Source organism: Rhinatrema bivittatum, chromosome 10 (genome assembly GCF_901001135.1).
Source record: "Rhinatrema bivittatum chromosome 10, aRhiBiv1.1, whole genome shotgun sequence".
NCBI classification, from domain to species: Eukaryota; Metazoa; Chordata; class Amphibia; order Gymnophiona; family Rhinatrematidae; genus Rhinatrema; species Rhinatrema bivittatum.
The window spans coordinates 62,037,227-62,053,612 of NC_042624.1; the positions used below are offsets into that span (position 1 = coordinate 62,037,227).

At 46.3% G+C, this 16,386-nt stretch overlaps 2 protein-coding genes across 3 annotated transcripts in view; one reads left to right on the forward strand and one right to left on the reverse strand.

The window, feature by feature from the left end:
- STX6 (syntaxin 6) overlaps window positions 1-16,386 on the reverse strand; it is a 176,168-nt gene that overhangs the window by 69,242 nt on the left and 90,540 nt on the right. The window lies entirely within an intron of this gene.
- LOC115099860 (uncharacterized protein KIAA1614-like) overlaps window positions 1-16,386 on the forward strand; it is a 57,978-nt gene that overhangs the window by 27,891 nt on the left and 13,701 nt on the right. For both annotated transcript variants that reach the window (XM_029617754.1, XM_029617756.1), the window contains exons 5-8: window positions 2,110-4,112; window positions 8,890-9,040; window positions 11,513-11,756; window positions 12,158-12,282. In XM_029617754.1, the coding sequence (XP_029473614.1) occupies window positions 2,110-4,112; window positions 8,890-9,040; window positions 11,513-11,756; window positions 12,158-12,282 (2,523 nt within the window). The remainder of the gene's footprint in view (window positions 1-2,109; window positions 4,113-8,889; window positions 9,041-11,512; window positions 11,757-12,157; window positions 12,283-16,386) is intronic.

Below are 16,386 nucleotides of genomic sequence, written 5' to 3' on the forward strand. Positions count from 1 at the left end.
GTCCAATACTTCTGAAAGTGCGATCCGTGCATCCGTTAATATCATCAACAAATCATCTGTGAGTAGCATAATTTTTAATTCCGTTTGCCTATCTTGAAGCTGGTAATAGTGTTGTCCTCTTTAATGTTACAAATTACTGATTCTAACAATAAATAATAAAGGTGACAAGGGGCAACCCTGTCTTGTACCCCTCTTCAGACTAAAGATAGGTGAAGCTTGAACCACTGTCACAAATATAGGCCTTTGGGTTTTTATATAAAAACCTAACAGCCCTCAGAATTGATCCCGTAAACCCAAACCTCTCCAGAACAGCAAAAAGATAAACCACACCACCTTATCGAAAGCTTTTTCTGCATCAAAACTGACTAATAGGGGGTCAATTAAATGATTCTTATGACAAGATTCAAGTGCCAGTAATAATCGTCTTAATGTTAGCACTCTGTTTTCTTCTCATCACAAAACCTGTTTGCTCAAAGGATATTAATAGAGGCAAAATGTTCTTAATCCTATTAGAAATCATCTTGGCATATATTTTGATATCCTGGTTTAACAGTGATATGGACCTTGTACGATCCTAGGTTAGTCGGGTCCCTACCTAGTTTAGGAAGCACTACAGTAGCTGCTTCTGACATTGATTGCGGTATTGCTTTCTCCTCTGCCACATAATTAAACAAAGCTCTCTCTCTCTCTCTCTCACCATTGAACCATGTCTGTCTAGGTGGTTAGTGATTTTCAGGCCGATGCAATAACAGCGCACGTTAAACAGGTGCTCAGTCATGAGCGCCCGCTCTCAACGCATGCCAATCCACCTCTCCCGGGCGCCTAATTTAATATTTAAAGAGGCTGCTGCGGTAGAAAGGAGGCGATAGGAAACATTTTGTGTCCCTAGCGCCTCCTCGGCATCAGGTGCCCAGGAGAGGTGGCTATCAGTGGGTTAGGGAAATGGACGCTCAATTTTACCAGCATCTGTTTTCCTAACCTGACTGTCGGTGACACTTTTTTTTTTTTCTGTTCTTCTTTTTTAGGTTCCTCAGACTTAATATTGCCACGAAATTAAGTCAGAGGAACTACAGAAAAGCAGTATTTTCTGCTTTTCTGTACACTTTTGGGGCTCCTCAAGAATTAACGCCTGCTCTGGGGCACACATTTTTTCCTCATCAGCATCAGTTTACAGGTGATGAGCATTATTAGCTTCATGCTTGTTTGGAAGCGTGTTTTGGTTGTGCTATTCCCCTTATTTCATGAGGGGTTTTGGACGTGCATCCATGCTCCGGTGAAGTTGTGCGCTCAGCCAAGCACACTGTATTGCATCGGCCTGTTTGTTTGTAGAACGGCTTCTACCTTGAGAAGCAAGGTGCCTTGCTCCTTCTATGGGAGTGTGAGAGAGAATGTAGTAAACAGAAGTTTGATATCATTCTGCCACCTATTGCCTACTGTGTGAAACGCTGACCGTGCAGTAGTTTGGTTTATATTGACCAGAAATGGAAGGTACAGAGATATGCTGAGTGTCCTGCCTCTCAGGCATTGATACAAAAGTGTATTCTTGTTAATATTAGAGATAATTTTCACTTCCTCGTGGCGAGAGACTCAGATACTTTGTTTCTGCGTGCCTTATGGGGAATTTTCTAAAAAAAACTACTAGAGTAATTTCTCTTTGAAAATGTTCCTAAAGTTATGTGGCTACAAAGGACTCATGTGCTTTTGTCCCTGCTGTTTCCTCAGACAGGGGAAGAGCAAACGTACATGCACAGGTTTGAAAGTCCATTTCTGGGTGCATATTTTGCTCTCCCACCCTAGCCATGTCACTAAGAACGGCATTTTATCGGGCTAAAAATATGCTACCACGTGGGATGCACCTGGGGGATCCAGCCAGGCAATTCTCTACTTACCTACCTAAAGCCCTATGAACACTGTATTGCTCTCTTTGCTCCTGTGGTCTTATCTAAACCAATGGGAAGCATGGTTACATACATAAGAGTATTATATATGCACGCACATCACATGTACAGGTATTGCTTATCTTTGTGACTGTTGCATTATATAGCGCATGTCCTGTCTTAATTGCCCTTTCTCTCTGTCCTTATGTTGCCACATTATGGATGCTTGCAGAAACCAGACCCAAGATGTGAAGCAGAACTCCTTACAAAGAAACAGAGATGGCCATCCCAGCGGGAACCTGAGTGACTCCTCTAGTAGCGAGTCCAGCTGTGGACGACTGAACAGAGGCCCTTCCCCCTCTCGTGTGCGTTTTGAGGATGAGTCCGCTCGGGATGCCGAGGTCCGCTACCTGGAGAGGCTGCAGCAGCGCCAGAAGCGTGCCTTGGACTCCGTCATTCTGTCCCTTGGTCAGGGGCCGCTGGTCTCCAAGCCGGACCTTTCTGATTACATAAGTGGAGACCTGCTCCGGAAGCAAAACGGAATTAATAAAGCTTGCAAACAGCAAAGCTGTGCACAGAGCCCTGGGAGGGGCCATCATGAGACTTTAAAAGGAAGTTCTACAAAGACTCTGTCTCCAGTGATCAGGGAAGAGGGGACGTGCAGTTCTTGTGGTTCTTACATTGTTAAATCGCCTGCCAACCTGAATTCAGATGTTTGTGTTAAACTGATAAGCAATGAATTATCCGGAGTTTGCAGTGTAGATCAGGAAGAACTGAGCCCCTGTAGTAGTAAAGAGGGAGGAGATCCTATCCTTGCTCAGCAGGGCCCCACAGTGCAGTGCTTAGGATCCAGAGGGTCTCCTCTTTGGATACTCCCCTCAAGGCAACGCATACAAACAGAGCGGATCAAGGAGACTTACATTGGAAAAGTCACATACATTGACGATGTAGACTCTGCTTTAGACAGCACCGACACGTCTGACAGCTGCCGAACTGACAGCGAAGAGGCAGGAACCAGTTTCTCCCATGCTAGGGTGAATCGGGGCGATGGAAGCTACCGGAGTAATGAGCAGAAACTGAATGCTGGCAACCTGGAGAGGGAAGCCAAAGTCAGGCAAGTGCAAGGTGAAAATTCTCAGGTGAAGAGCAATGCTGTGGATGTGAATACTCCGCTCCTAAGAGATTTTGCTAAGACCATCAGTATTGTTGATGAGGAAAGGACCAATAGCTTACAAAACAATTCAGCAGCGAGAGAGAATTATTTGAAACCCTCAGGGATGACGGAGCCAGTGGGATGCTTCCCAGCCTCTATACTGCCAACTCATAGCATGGTCCGTACCAGCAAAGTTAAGATAAAGCACACCACAGAGCTGCCAACGAAGCAGACACTCCCAAATCACATCGTTGGTCCTCAAGTTCCAGTGCCCCCCTCTGGGAAAAGCCCCTCTCTGGCGCCTTATAGGAAGAGTGTATTGGCAGACAGCTGCAGACTCTCAAACCAAGAAACAGGACAACCAGACATGGGCAGTGGGCAATTCACCTCTCAAGGTTTACAAAACAATGGCCAACTTGGCTCTCTTTGCGTCTCTGAGGGTGAAATGAGTTTCCATGGTTCTTCTCCTCTCCCAGAGTCTGAAGGGCACATAGACCTGCATTATGCCTCTCCAGCAGCTCCTGAGGAGCGGAAGAACTGCTTTGCTCCATCTGTCTCCATGTCTACAGAGGAGACCCCTCAGCCCACGTCTAAACCTGTCTCCAGAACGCGTAAGAGTCTCCAGTGCACTTCTGTAGCAGTGTCTGAAATACAGAACCTCCAACGTGTCTCTGCATCCAGCTCTGAGGAGCAAAAGACCCCTCCGCACACATCCGTATCTGTGCCTGGGGGGCAGAGACCCCCACAGAACACCTCTGTATCCGTGTCCAAGAGGCGGAAGAAAGCTCCCCAGTACACCGCTGTATCAGGGGCCAAGGGGCAGAAGAAACCCGGAAACACCTTTGTATCGGTGCCTGAGAGGCAGGACATCCAACGTATCTCTGTACCAGCGGCTAAGGAGCAAAGTAACCCGAAGAAACCGTCCACTTCTGCTGTGCCGAGCAGGAGTCAGCTGGGAGCCTTGTCCACCAATAACTGCAACAACGTCAGCACCGAGCAGCAGTCTGCCAGCCAGACAGCGAGCAGAGCTGAAAACGGGATCAAGGGCCACTTTATGGAAGAATCAAACCCAAACGGTGCAGGTAAGACCAGAAGTGTTCACTAGTTTATCTGGCCACTGTTGTTTCTGATCACTGATAAAATGTTGAAAAACTCTTGCTTGCTCTCCGGTGGGAGCGTTCAGGATCGGTGACTCTTCTGATGAGGTTTTTGAGATCTCCTCTTCACCCAGCTTCAGACATTAGACTGTGAGGCGAGAAGTGCTGGGGTTAATAGAACATTTGTAAAATGGAGCACAGTTAAGAGAGCCTTAATATCGAATTAGGGAACACCGTGGTGATACCTGGATACTCCCCAGTTTTCTCTCTTGTTCCATGAAAGAAAAGTAAAGCTTTCAAATACATTCATTTATTGAGTGATGCAACCACCAACTGAACCAGTAGGTGCCTGTTTCATTTTGCAATATGGGACAGTTTAAATGCAAAGTTCAGATTTACTTGCAACAGATTTAGGTATAAGACATATATTGGATATGATCTGACATGCAGCATAGAACAACCAAGCTATTATCTTCATTACTGTGCTACTCTTGGACTGTTTTATCATAAATATAATTTGTAGTTATTTTTATTTGTTTATGATATTAATTGGAAAAAGGACACCTTTAGGGCTGTCAGTTAAATCTTGGCAATTTCGTCCTTCCACTTAAAGTCCCGAAAGGTTGTGTGGTAGCAATGATGCTTTGAGCCTTGGTATATTACATCTGCATATTCCTGGTCAAGGCTTCCTGCCTCCTCCAGACCTGTCCGCACACTCTCCGAGCTGGCCAATAGCAGCTACACCTGCCCCAGCCTGGAGTCTGCCTGGGAGGGGAAGGGGGGATAGGATGAGAATCTTCTCTAATCTAAGCTCACATTCATATCCCACGTTATCCAGAAGAGGACTCAGTACATAATCATATGGTGGCACTGTCTAGGGTGCAGTGTGCCCCCAGTGTACCAGTCTCCATGCAGAAGTGATGCTCTGTCTTAATTCACCACATTTAGAAGTCCACATTAGAAAGCACACTTCCTGTTGGATCAGTAGTCGCCTGACTCCTCGTTATTTAATAAATAGCTACAGATTTCTGCATGTCTGGACTGCAGTCTCCAGAGCCAGTTAATGTTTTATACTCTGTGCAATATTGTGCAGGTGAAGTAAATTCACGTGAGTTTCACTTTTGCATCAAACTGCAAATCAGATCTCAGACTTGGAAGCACGCTAGAGCAGAAGGGGGGAAAAGTCAGGATTTATGGAGGCTTTGTTATGAAGCAGGTTAATTTTCTTCAGTGTTTTCATGTAAAATTATTGTTAAATGTAAAAGCACGAGAGCCTTCCTTCTTCAGTGAAACGTAAGTAAGAAATGGCTGTCCATGGCCTGAGAATGGGACTGGCTGACTGCGTCTGTCTTGTTAGTCATTTCGAAACACAGTGCTTGCCGGTATCTTTGGATAATGCAGTGCTGATACGTTAGCTGCCACCTTCCTCCTTCCATCCATTAATCGGTTTTTGTAGTCTGGCCCTGTGTGGCTGTAGTGACGTAACTTCAGCATCCTTCTCAAAAAGAAGCAGATTCTGAAATGCAGTCCAGTGGATTTCTTTTTGGGAATGTTTTCAAAGAATTTAGACTTCTAACTTTTGGAGTTAGTCTCCTAAATTGATCCTTTTGAAAATGTACGAGGGCTGAGTTCCTATATTTAAGCTCCTAGTTTCATTAGGACCCTACGTTTATGAGCCTATAAAGGGGGTGGCTATGAGGGCAGAGTTAGGGTGAGGAAACAATTTTTTATTTCACAATTTTTCTAAATTGCACATATAGCAAGCTGACCAGGGCAGTTTACAAAGTAAGTTTAAAATACAATAAAAACAACACACTTTTAAAAATAAAAATAAACTTTCAAAGTGGTGCCCAGGTGTGCATGTGTGCGTGTTCGTCGGCCTGAGCCTAGGGACATGGCCATTTTATAACACGCGTGTATATGCGTGGACCATGCGCACGTGTGCTCAATTTTAAGTGACCTCGTGCCTGTGTGCGTGCAGATGCCATTTCTAGCATGTAAGTGGGGGGGATTTTAAAAGGCACGCACAGCGCCATTGCCCGTTTTCCCAGTTCGTTCCCAGTTTGCCCAGTTAAGGGATAGGATTTGCAAACCTCCCTGGTTTAATGGCCTCCCTTCCCCTCCCCCCATTAGCTGCGACCTTTAAAACCCCGCTGACCTGCCTAGAACCTTTTGTTTTACAACTTACCCGTCATCCATAGCAGAGGTTACGAGGCAGGGGACCCTGGTGGACGTAAGTATTTATGCACAAATTTTAGGTTACAATCCTGGAACCCCCAGGCCATCCCTTTTTTTAAAACTTTACATTTGTGTGCACAGCGGCAAGTAAGCGCGATTCCGGCCGGCTTTTAAAATCTGCTCGGCGCATGCCGGCCCAACATATTTGCGCATCCCCTAATTGATGCGTGCATCGGGCTTTTAAAATTCACCTTTAATTTAGGAGCCTAATTTTCGGAGCTCAGCTTTTTTTGAATATTGACCCCTATATGTTGGTTGATACCTTTCAGGGATGTGCATTCATTTCCAACAAAAGCCAACAGTGCAATGAATGTGGCCCATTTTTCATTTGTTCTGAATGGAACAAACCAAAAATCACATTCTATGAAAATACCCCCAAATTTTCAGGTTTCTGTTGTAATCGTGGCATTTGTTTTTGGGGAGGGGAGGGGGGGTGGAAACAGACTTCCAGTAGCCCTGGCATGGCCTCCCCAGGCCAAATGTGTGGCTCAGTGCCAAAGTACCCAGTGCCAAAGCCTATCTAGTGCTGGGGCCTGGCCAGTGCCAGGGCTTGCTTTTCCTCCTTCCCCCCCCCCTCCCAAATTTGCCAGGGCGGGGAGCTCCCAGCCCAGCCCCCACTTACCCCCTTCCTGGATCCTTCACAAAGGGCAGGAGTGATGACCGGTTGCTTATAAAGGGGGTGCAAGGATTTATAAGTGGATGCTACAGCTTGTCTGCCGATACCCTTCCACCCCCTCCATTCTGGGCAGTCAGTGCTACAGTAACTTGTCACTTATTTTACCTTTTATATACGACCCGAATGGCCCAGGGATTCACACAACACCATTTGTCTCATGTAAACAATTTATTTAAAAAAGGCATTTACACTTACTTTCAGGAATAATAACCATTTAGCATTCTTAGACAATAAACGTATACTACAGTCCTTACCACAGAATATACTTCTAGTTATTAAAGTTTAGCAGATTAGAGATAACCCAAAGAAATACATCTCCTAACAGCCTGGACTTAGCTATCTCCCCAGAAGCAGACTCAGGAGATTACCTCAGCCTCATCACTGGAGATTGTTCCTATTGCTGAGCTGTGAGAGAAGCTGCGCTGGAAGCACATGATGGCTTGAGAGGACTTATCTAATCCCTGGAGAGGAAAAGGACAAGTTAGACTCTGGCTGGGAGATAGCAGGCAGGGGACTTCTCTTATGTGGAAACTGGATCTCCTCTCTCAGCTGGGTTGCAGGGAGGAGCAGAGAGCAGCAACTCGGGGGTCATCTTTTTGATGGTGTGAATGGATCTTGGTAGCCAAGTCTCGAGCCCTTCTTCCATGCTGTTTTTAAGAGCCAGGATATGCATATTCAGGAGCTCATGCATATTAAAGCTGGGACATGAATAGAAGTCTGATTAGGTTGTTTCTTCACTTTGCACTAATTGAACCCCCCCAAGAGGGTCATCTGTCCACCGGGTGACAGAAAGCTGACCTGAATTTGATAAGGACTCCTTTGTTGATTGGAAGGCTTTGTTGACAGGTACATCTGAGCTCTGCTGAAGGCCTCAGGTCTGTTCCCTTGCATGCACACTCCCAGGGCTTGCATTGTCTTAGATCCCCTCTGTTTGCCGAGAGAAGATTTCATTCTTTAAGAGAGGCCTAGTTAAATAGTGTGTGCTGGCAGATCAGGTAATTCAGTCATGTATTGCTATTCTGGTAGTAGTTCATCATTTCTATATTTCTCTACTGAAATACAGGCCAAGTATCCACTTTGTGAAGTCAGAATCCATTTTGCTGCATGTACAGTAATCAAAACTTCGGTTTTCTCCCAGCAGGGGGAGAAAGGGAAAGTGAGCCCTGGCATCGGGCAGGCCCCATCCCTGGCATCAAGCTGGCCTTGGAACAGGCCAGAGAAGTGGGAGTCACAGGGTCCCAGTGAAGCCAGTTTTTTTTTTTTTAATTTAGTTCTGTACATCCCTAATATCTTTCAGGTCTCCGGTATACCCAGCCAGAAACTTGAAATATATATCATAAGCGTAAAGGACAGCCTGAAAAAAGAAACGTTCACTATCAAAATTCCTGCAAATCTTTAGTATAGATGTAAAGACTATGCAGATAACTAGGGCAAAAGCCTTTCAACTGTTTCAAAATGTTTCTCTTGGTGGAAATCTCTGTGGTGGTGGTGGTAAGTCAGGGAAGGAAAACAGGGATTTGGGAGAAAAAGCAAAGGCAAGGCTCTTTGGGCACACACCTTCCCTTACAGTCCCGTGGCAAACACACGCAGTCTTTCTGACCTACCTACCTGAACCATCAAGTAAGGACCGTAGGTCATACACCCAGGCCTCTCAGTGCTATGCATTGTAAAGTTGATTCAACTATGACTGTAAATTACCTTCAACCAATGTGCTCTACGTGATAGTTAAAACTTGTTTTGTAGTCTGCCTTGAGGCCAATCATGGAGAGAGGCAGAATATAAAATGTCTATAATCCAATAAACAAACATCATCATCATCATCATGCTTGCTTGTATGTCTATTCTCAGGTACTCCTCCCTCAGCCATGGGTGCCATCAGCTCTGCAGGCATCACCATCTCCCTACTGACAGATGATGTGGAGTCTTCCTGCTCCGAAAGGTTACCAGTGGAGGAACCACAGAAGACACAGGGACCAGTAGAGCAAAGCTCATTGCCAAGGTGAGTCTTTAAATCCTGAGAGGCTGGGTGTGACATCAGTTGCAGGGGGGCCGCTATTGAGCATAATCTTCAGTTTTTTTCCATAGATTTTACCCCCCCCCCCACCATCTCCCACACGTAGGCCAAGCATTTCGCTGCTTGGTGTCAGATCAGCATCTGTGACCTGCCCCAAACTGCTTCCCAATAGCCAGGAACGAACTGCACGGCCAAATAAATTGCAGGAAATCAATCCCTTAATTCTCTCCCAAGGTCTCTTACTTCAAAGATGCAGCACAGTTCTGTACATGAGGCACCAGAGCATTGCAGACATGCATGGGGGGCATTTAAATACAAGCTGGCATAATCTCCGTGCAGCAACCAAAATACCCTCCCTCCCCCCACCTATTTTATAATCCCTCCCAACCTACCTATTTCAGTCATTGCAGCAGAGGTATTCAGGAAGGGGGCCGTGCATCAGGGCTCCCTCCAGAGTCCTAGAGTCATGGGCCCCAAATCCAACAACTAGGCATCACCGTTGAGCGAAAAGCACGACTCTTCCTGCACCTTGAGGGCTGTATACGCTGCTTCGCAGCATCCCATGTCCAGCTGACCCAGGGAGTGGAAGACCTGACTCAGGGATGGAATTGAATCACTGGGCTGGCCCAGAGCACCCTTTCTACTTGTGCCCTGTTACACTGCTAAACCACTAGCCGCAGGCTCACACAATCTTCTTTCACAGAGTTATCCTGATCCTGTCCGCTCAGCCTCTCTGGAAGTCTCTGCTTCTCTGGTAACCCCCAAGAGAGACTTTTCTCTCTGTAAATAAATCCTTGCCTTGCCTTGCAGCTGCCCTTGCTTGTGATCAGCTTCTTTCTCCTGGCTGGATTTAGGTTGCATCTTCCTTGAACTACAATTCCCAGCTTCCTCTTGTTCTCTGGCCCCTCTCTTAAAGTAGCCCTGTGTCCTTTCTCTCCATCTTCTCTGGAGTTTTCACTGCACTGCCCTCTGTCTCTCTGGCTGGCTACATTCATCACATCTGAAATGTTTCTGGCTATGCAAGGTGCCAAGCTTATTGCACTCTTTGAGAAAGGAATCAAAATAGTTGTATTCAGTGCTACAACCTCTGCTTTTCTAATGAACTGATCAGTGTCACTGTAAGAGTAGTACTTTGCCTTGTTACCCTCTGTTCAGCAGCATTACCATCTCTGAGATATCAGAGGATGCTAATTAAAGAGTAACTATAGCCAGAGCTCCAGTCTACTGCAATTCTGCAGTCATGCCTGGGCCTCCCAGGGTCAGCCTGCGCATCTCTCTCTTCTTCCACACCGGTTGCTGCTAGCGATCTGGGTGCGGTCATTGTAAAACAGCAGCAGCTGCGTCTCAGGCCGCTTCTTGCACGCCTGCAGCCCGGGGCAGGAATGTCGTGCTTTTAACCGTGCGGTGCAAAGCACATCAGTCTAACTCTCCGGCTACGGGCTGCATGTGAAGTGGAAGCGGACCGCTGCTGTTTTTACATTACCACCCCGCTGATCGGCAACGGCAGCTGGTGTCTAGAAAGAGAAGAGATGCAGGCTGATGAACTGGCCGAGGAGCCAAAGGAAGAGAGAGGTAGGAAGCTGGCAGCAGGAAGAAGAGGAGGATACTTTATTGAAGGTGAGTGAGGGGATCGGAGGGGATGTGGAATAAGTGAGGGGACTGGAGAGGATGAGGGGATCAGAAGGGGTGTGGAGTGAATGAGAGGCTGGGAGGGGGTGCAGGGTGAGTGAGTGAGGGGGTGTAGAGGGGAAGGATAAGTGAAGGGCTTGGCATTTGGATGATGGATGTGAGAGAGAGAGTACATCCCATTCTCCTGATCCTATATCCCCATTCTTGTCTCCCTCCTCCCTGGTGCCTTCCTCTTCTATCTGCTATCCCCTGTCCTCATCCCCCTCGAGATCTGGTCTCCTTTTCCGGTCCCATCCCTTCCATTTCCAGCACCTATCATAAAATTACTTTCCACAAAAAAAAAAAAAGAACAAAACTAATTATCCAGACCCAGGTAGGCAATTTCAGACCTCGAGTGCTGTAAGCTGGTTGGGTTTGCGGGATATCTATCCACAATGAATATGCATGAGATGCATCTGCACGCAAATGAATCTCATTAATATTCAGTGTGGATTTCTTGAAAACCCAACTGGCTTGCGGCACTCAAGGACCAGAGTTTGCCTACCTTTGGTCTGGACATGCAAGAAATGTCTGAAAATGACTTTATTATTATGAAATAAAATGCAAATGTACATCATTTCACATTCAAATGTATGCAAATGTGCCACATAATTGCCGTAGACTTTCAGAAAGTTTGACGTAGAATTGTGTAACGCTTACTGCAGGAAAGCGGGGGCTGTGACTACAGTCACCCAGATGTGGGCCCCCCCCCCCCAGCTGATCAGTCAGCTCTAGGCCTGCTTTGTCCCGATGCTTCACTTTCTAACCTGCCTTGCAAATCTGTTTTAGTGGATCTGAAGATGCAAATTCTGAAGCAAAACCTGCACTGCTTAAAAGAGGAGGCAGCTGCGGGCTGAAGAAATTCTTCTCTGCCATCGGCCACAGCACCAGGCAGAAGCTGGGCAGGTTGCGCTCCTCCAGCGAGGAGCACATCGCGGGCAAGGTGGCGGCGGCAGCGCCCGGCAGGAATGCAGGAGCAGGCAGGAGCACCTTGGCCATGAAGAAAGCACCTTCCTTGCAGTCCCTGCAGCCGGTGAGTGGGCCTTTCTGTGGCGCTTCTTGCTTTTGTGAAATATCTGAAAAAATCAGCCCTAGTATCTCCCCAAACCCCGACAGACAGAGGGGGAGGATCAAGTGAAACATCCCCTTATGAAATTGCTTGAATTTCTTTTTGAATTTCCCCCCAGAAAAAGATATATCCCAGGACATGACCCTCGCCTATGTACACGTGATCTGTCAAGACCACGGCCCCACCAACACAATGGCAAAGCCGATTATGGGAATGTTGTAATGTAATTTGGTTATCTATAGGTACGGTGAAGAAGTCTGCCCTCCTGAGAAGCGAACATGCCACCCGCCATATTAAGCCAGAGATGTTAAGGACTTGGAGGAGCTTTCTGTTTATCTGTTTAACTTGCACTTTCTTCCCAGTAGGTGTCGCCCTTTCACCAGCCAAGGAAAGCTTCCTCTTTCCAGAACCTGCACTCGCTCTTAGGGAAGAGCGACCGTTCCAGCGCCTACTTGCTGGGGGCCCCGGGGGAACAGGACACAGCTGACAGGTACACCATGAAAAGGCAGAGCCTGGGAACTCCCAGCTCCTCTCACTTTGTAATCAGCTGTCTTGCTTTGCAAATCAAAAAAAAAAAGTAGTGGCAAGAACTTTAAAAGGAAACACGCAAAAACACCACAGGCTTATGTGTACAATACAGGCTCAGCAGTGGCAGTAGTGATTAAAAAGCCAGTTCATTAAGAAAACATTTCATGCTCTTGAAAGGAGTTTTTTATTTTTTGGAAAACTGTGGAAACTGAGCAACCCCATTTACCCCCAGAAGAGATGCATCTGGGCAGTGACAGTGCAAGCTTCCTCGTGCTGCCCTGCCAACGTGCCTCCCCACCCCTGCTCTGAAGGGAGGGAGCTCCTCGGAGGGGGAAGAGGGTCCTGCCAATCTGTGGCCCGGTTGCTGCTCTTCTCCTGGGAGGACGGATTTAGTGCATCCTCCCCTCTTTGTGCCCAGTGATGCTGGGTGCCTGTGATTAGCGTCTCACTGGGGTTGGTCATCTGCTGTAATGTATAAAGAATTAAGGGTCGTCAACAAATTGTAGGTAAGATCATTTTATTGGACTTACTCAGTACCTCTGTGGCAAGCTCCTGAGAGCTCTGCTGTCTTCATAAGGTCAGTGCTGTAAAGGAAGCTTAGCTCTCGAAAGCCAGCCCCAAAGGCCTTGAGTCAGTGCAATAAAAAGATATCACCCGCAGCTTATTTCTACATTTTCAAGTGGACTAACACGGCAACCACTGTATTTTCCTCAAACTGTAACCTGAGCCCCAACGCTACCTTTTCCTCTCTCCCTTCCCTTCTAGGCTGCCACTGTGCATCCCACAGGCCTGCACCCAACCCTTCCCACCATCTTCCCATTGGCTCAGACCACCAGGCTAGGCTTCAGAAATCCAGATTTCTCCCCAAACGATGTTTTCTCAGCCCTAGGCTAACGCGCAGGCATACTGTACGTGTGTTTAAAGAGCAGTAAGAAACACTTTCTATCAAAGGAGAGAAAAAAAATCCTTAGCTCTCTGCTGATGCCACAGATCTGTGACAGATTTTTTTAATTGCATTTATTTATTTTTTTTAGATTTAGTTCTCTCCTTTTCAGTGGTAGCTCAAAGCGCGTTACATGCAGGTATTTCAGATGCCATCAATATGCAGAGCCAAGAGGCGCAGGCTGGCAGGCTCCTAGCCAGCAATCCAACTGAATGAAAGCTTTTTAATGTAGTTCCACGTTTCAGTCCCCTGAGGTGTGGGGGATGACGACTGTGATGTGCTGGACTTTGGGAGCCTGTTCATCAGAGACTTACTGCTCTGCAGAGAGCCTTCATTTTCCATATTTCTCCCATCCATAACCAGACCCTGAAGTGTCTGATGAAAATGACACCAGGCCTCACTAGACTATTGTCTAAAACGAGTGATTGACAGCTCTGGGCGGAGCCTAAAAGGGGTGAGATTCCTGCAGAATGTCCGTGGCTCCTGGCTGGATGTGTGGCTGGCATTTCCTCTGAGCTTTCACCTGTGGGAACCCCCCCGACACCTTTGGTCCCATTATGCCAGCTTTCCTAGAGGGAAAAAAGGACCTTCTAAGAGCACTGGGTCTGCATATGCCCCCTCCTCCAATAACGCCTGTGCGCTTCATCCGTTTGCATTCAAATCTCTGCTGTAGACAGCAGGGCGCTCAGTAACCTCTGCTCACTTTCCATGGGTCAAGGACCTGACCCAGCCCCTAATGCTTTTTTCCTTCCAAAAGAGAAAGGGTCCAGTTCCGTTCCGTTGAAATCTTGGAGCACAAGGCAATGTCAGCAAGCATTTTCAAAGCTGCCCTGCTATTGGACAGTGCCTGTGGTCACTCGCTGACTTCGTTTCTTGCCTAGTTTTCTATAGGGGAAAACTGTGTAATGTTTAATAATGTATTTATTACACAAAGATTTACACAACAAGGTGCAACTTTCTGTACCAAAGAAGGAAACCAGGCAACATGAAATGCTCACACAGTCTCAATACCTGACTTGTATTGAGGATGCGACATTACATACAGTATTGTAATAGTATCTTCACACACACACTCTTCCCTATTCCTAGATTACTTACTTCAGTTTACAATTTTGAATTAGTTAATCTGGCATCGCTCCTTGTTCTACTGAAGTACAACTCCAGGAGTAAATGTGAATTCTTTTCCAGTAGTGTTCAACTTCAGCCAGAAGTAATCCACCCAGAAATACAGAACTGACATGGAATTCATTCTTCAATCTTCCAGTCTTCTTCTAATGTGAATGCAAACAGCAAAGAGTGTAAGGCAAAAGCGGGCAAACGTTTGGGTCAGACAGCTACATTAGGAACCCAGCCTGAAGAAGGGGGGAGACAGCGAAGGCCTGGGAGGGCTCCCCCCTCTAGGAGATCCACCCAAGCTGGGGGGGGGGAGGGATTTTACCTCTGGAGATCCTAGAGGCGTACCTGGAAGGAGGCCTGACAGCGGCGAACATTTCTGGCCTGCTAATATCACTCCTGACCAAACGTGACGTGCTGTGGCCACCGCCGCGGGCCAAAGGAAGGCCTCTTGCAGGCCGGATGTGGCCTGCAGGCCATGGTTTACTCGCCTCTAGTCTGGATTAGAGCTGTGTGTGAACGCAGAACCTAACCAGAATGTTTTGTAAGAGGAAAATGACTTCCTTTATTGGTCTGTTACTTCATTCTTACTGCTTCTTGCAGTCATTCCCTGGTTGCCGTAGCGCACTGCTGTCTGTGTTTTGGCTTAGAATCTGTATCGTGTCGGGATCCTTTGTTCGTCTGAATTAAGAGCATAAGAGGCGCCATGCCAGGTCAGACCAATGAGCTGTCAAGTTCAGCATCCTGTCTCCAACAGTGGCCAAGCTGGACAGATCGTAAAAGGAAAGTCTGTTTCATGTTGCCCGCTCCCTGAAGTAAAATGGAGACACCACAGTCTGTCTGGCTGATAACTATTAATTGCATTTATTTACATTGTATATGTGATTAACTATTTTACATCATAAATCCCAAAGCATACATCCAAAAGTATAAATCCCAATAGTTAATGTCCTGTACAAACTAAACAAACATAACAAAGACCACCTCACTAAAACAGAAACTATATCTCAACCACCCAGCCCTATCCTTACTAACTCAATTCCCCCATCCCTTATCTCACCTCCCATCTTTACCCCTTAATATACCATATAAACACAAAAATAAGATAAAATAACTCCAGTGAAACACCATCTGTGGGAGCGGCAACTTCCTTATCTCATGCGGAAGTGAGGCAGAAGGACCCTACATCCTGAATCCACACACACGAGCTCCTAATTCCCCTATTCAAGCCAAAAACCTGCTTGAATAGCCACATCTTCACTTTCTTATGCATTGTCAGATAATTCAACTCTAACCGAGCCTCCAAGGGTGTCAAATTCCACAACATTAGGCCCAAACCAGAAAACGTAGTTTTTAGTGCACATCGGTTTTACAGCCATAAATACAGGCACTGCTAATACGGCCTGTTGAGATGAACTCAACGATATTTACAGCTCATATAGGGAAATTGCCTTTGAACAGTATCGTGCAAGGGTGGCCAACTCCAGTCCTTGAGAGCTGCAACCAGGCCTGGTTTTCAGGATATCCACACAATGAATATGCATGAGATAGATTTGCATGCATTGCCTCCATTGAATGCAAATCTCTCTCATGCATATTCATTGTAGATAACCTGAAAAACTTGCCTGTTTGTATCTCTAAAGAACTAGAGTTGGCCACCCCTAGTATAGTGGCTTGGCTTGATGACGACACTTCAAGCCTAGTGAGAGAACTTTAAATTGAATTCTCTTTTCTATGGGGAGCCAGTGTAGTCCACGAAGGATAATGGTAATGTGGGCAGAACTTTCCTTTCCCTGTGTAAGGTGAGCTTCTGTATTTTATAACCACTCCAATTGCTTTAATCTCATAGCAGGAAGACCCTGGTAGACGGCATTACAGTAATTGATTCTTCCTAACACTAGTGCATGAATAACAGTTAAAATTTTCTTATTAAAAAAACAAAACAAAACAAAAAAAAACCCATACATTTCTTTCTCATGTAGGTGTATTACAACAATATAAACATTATTA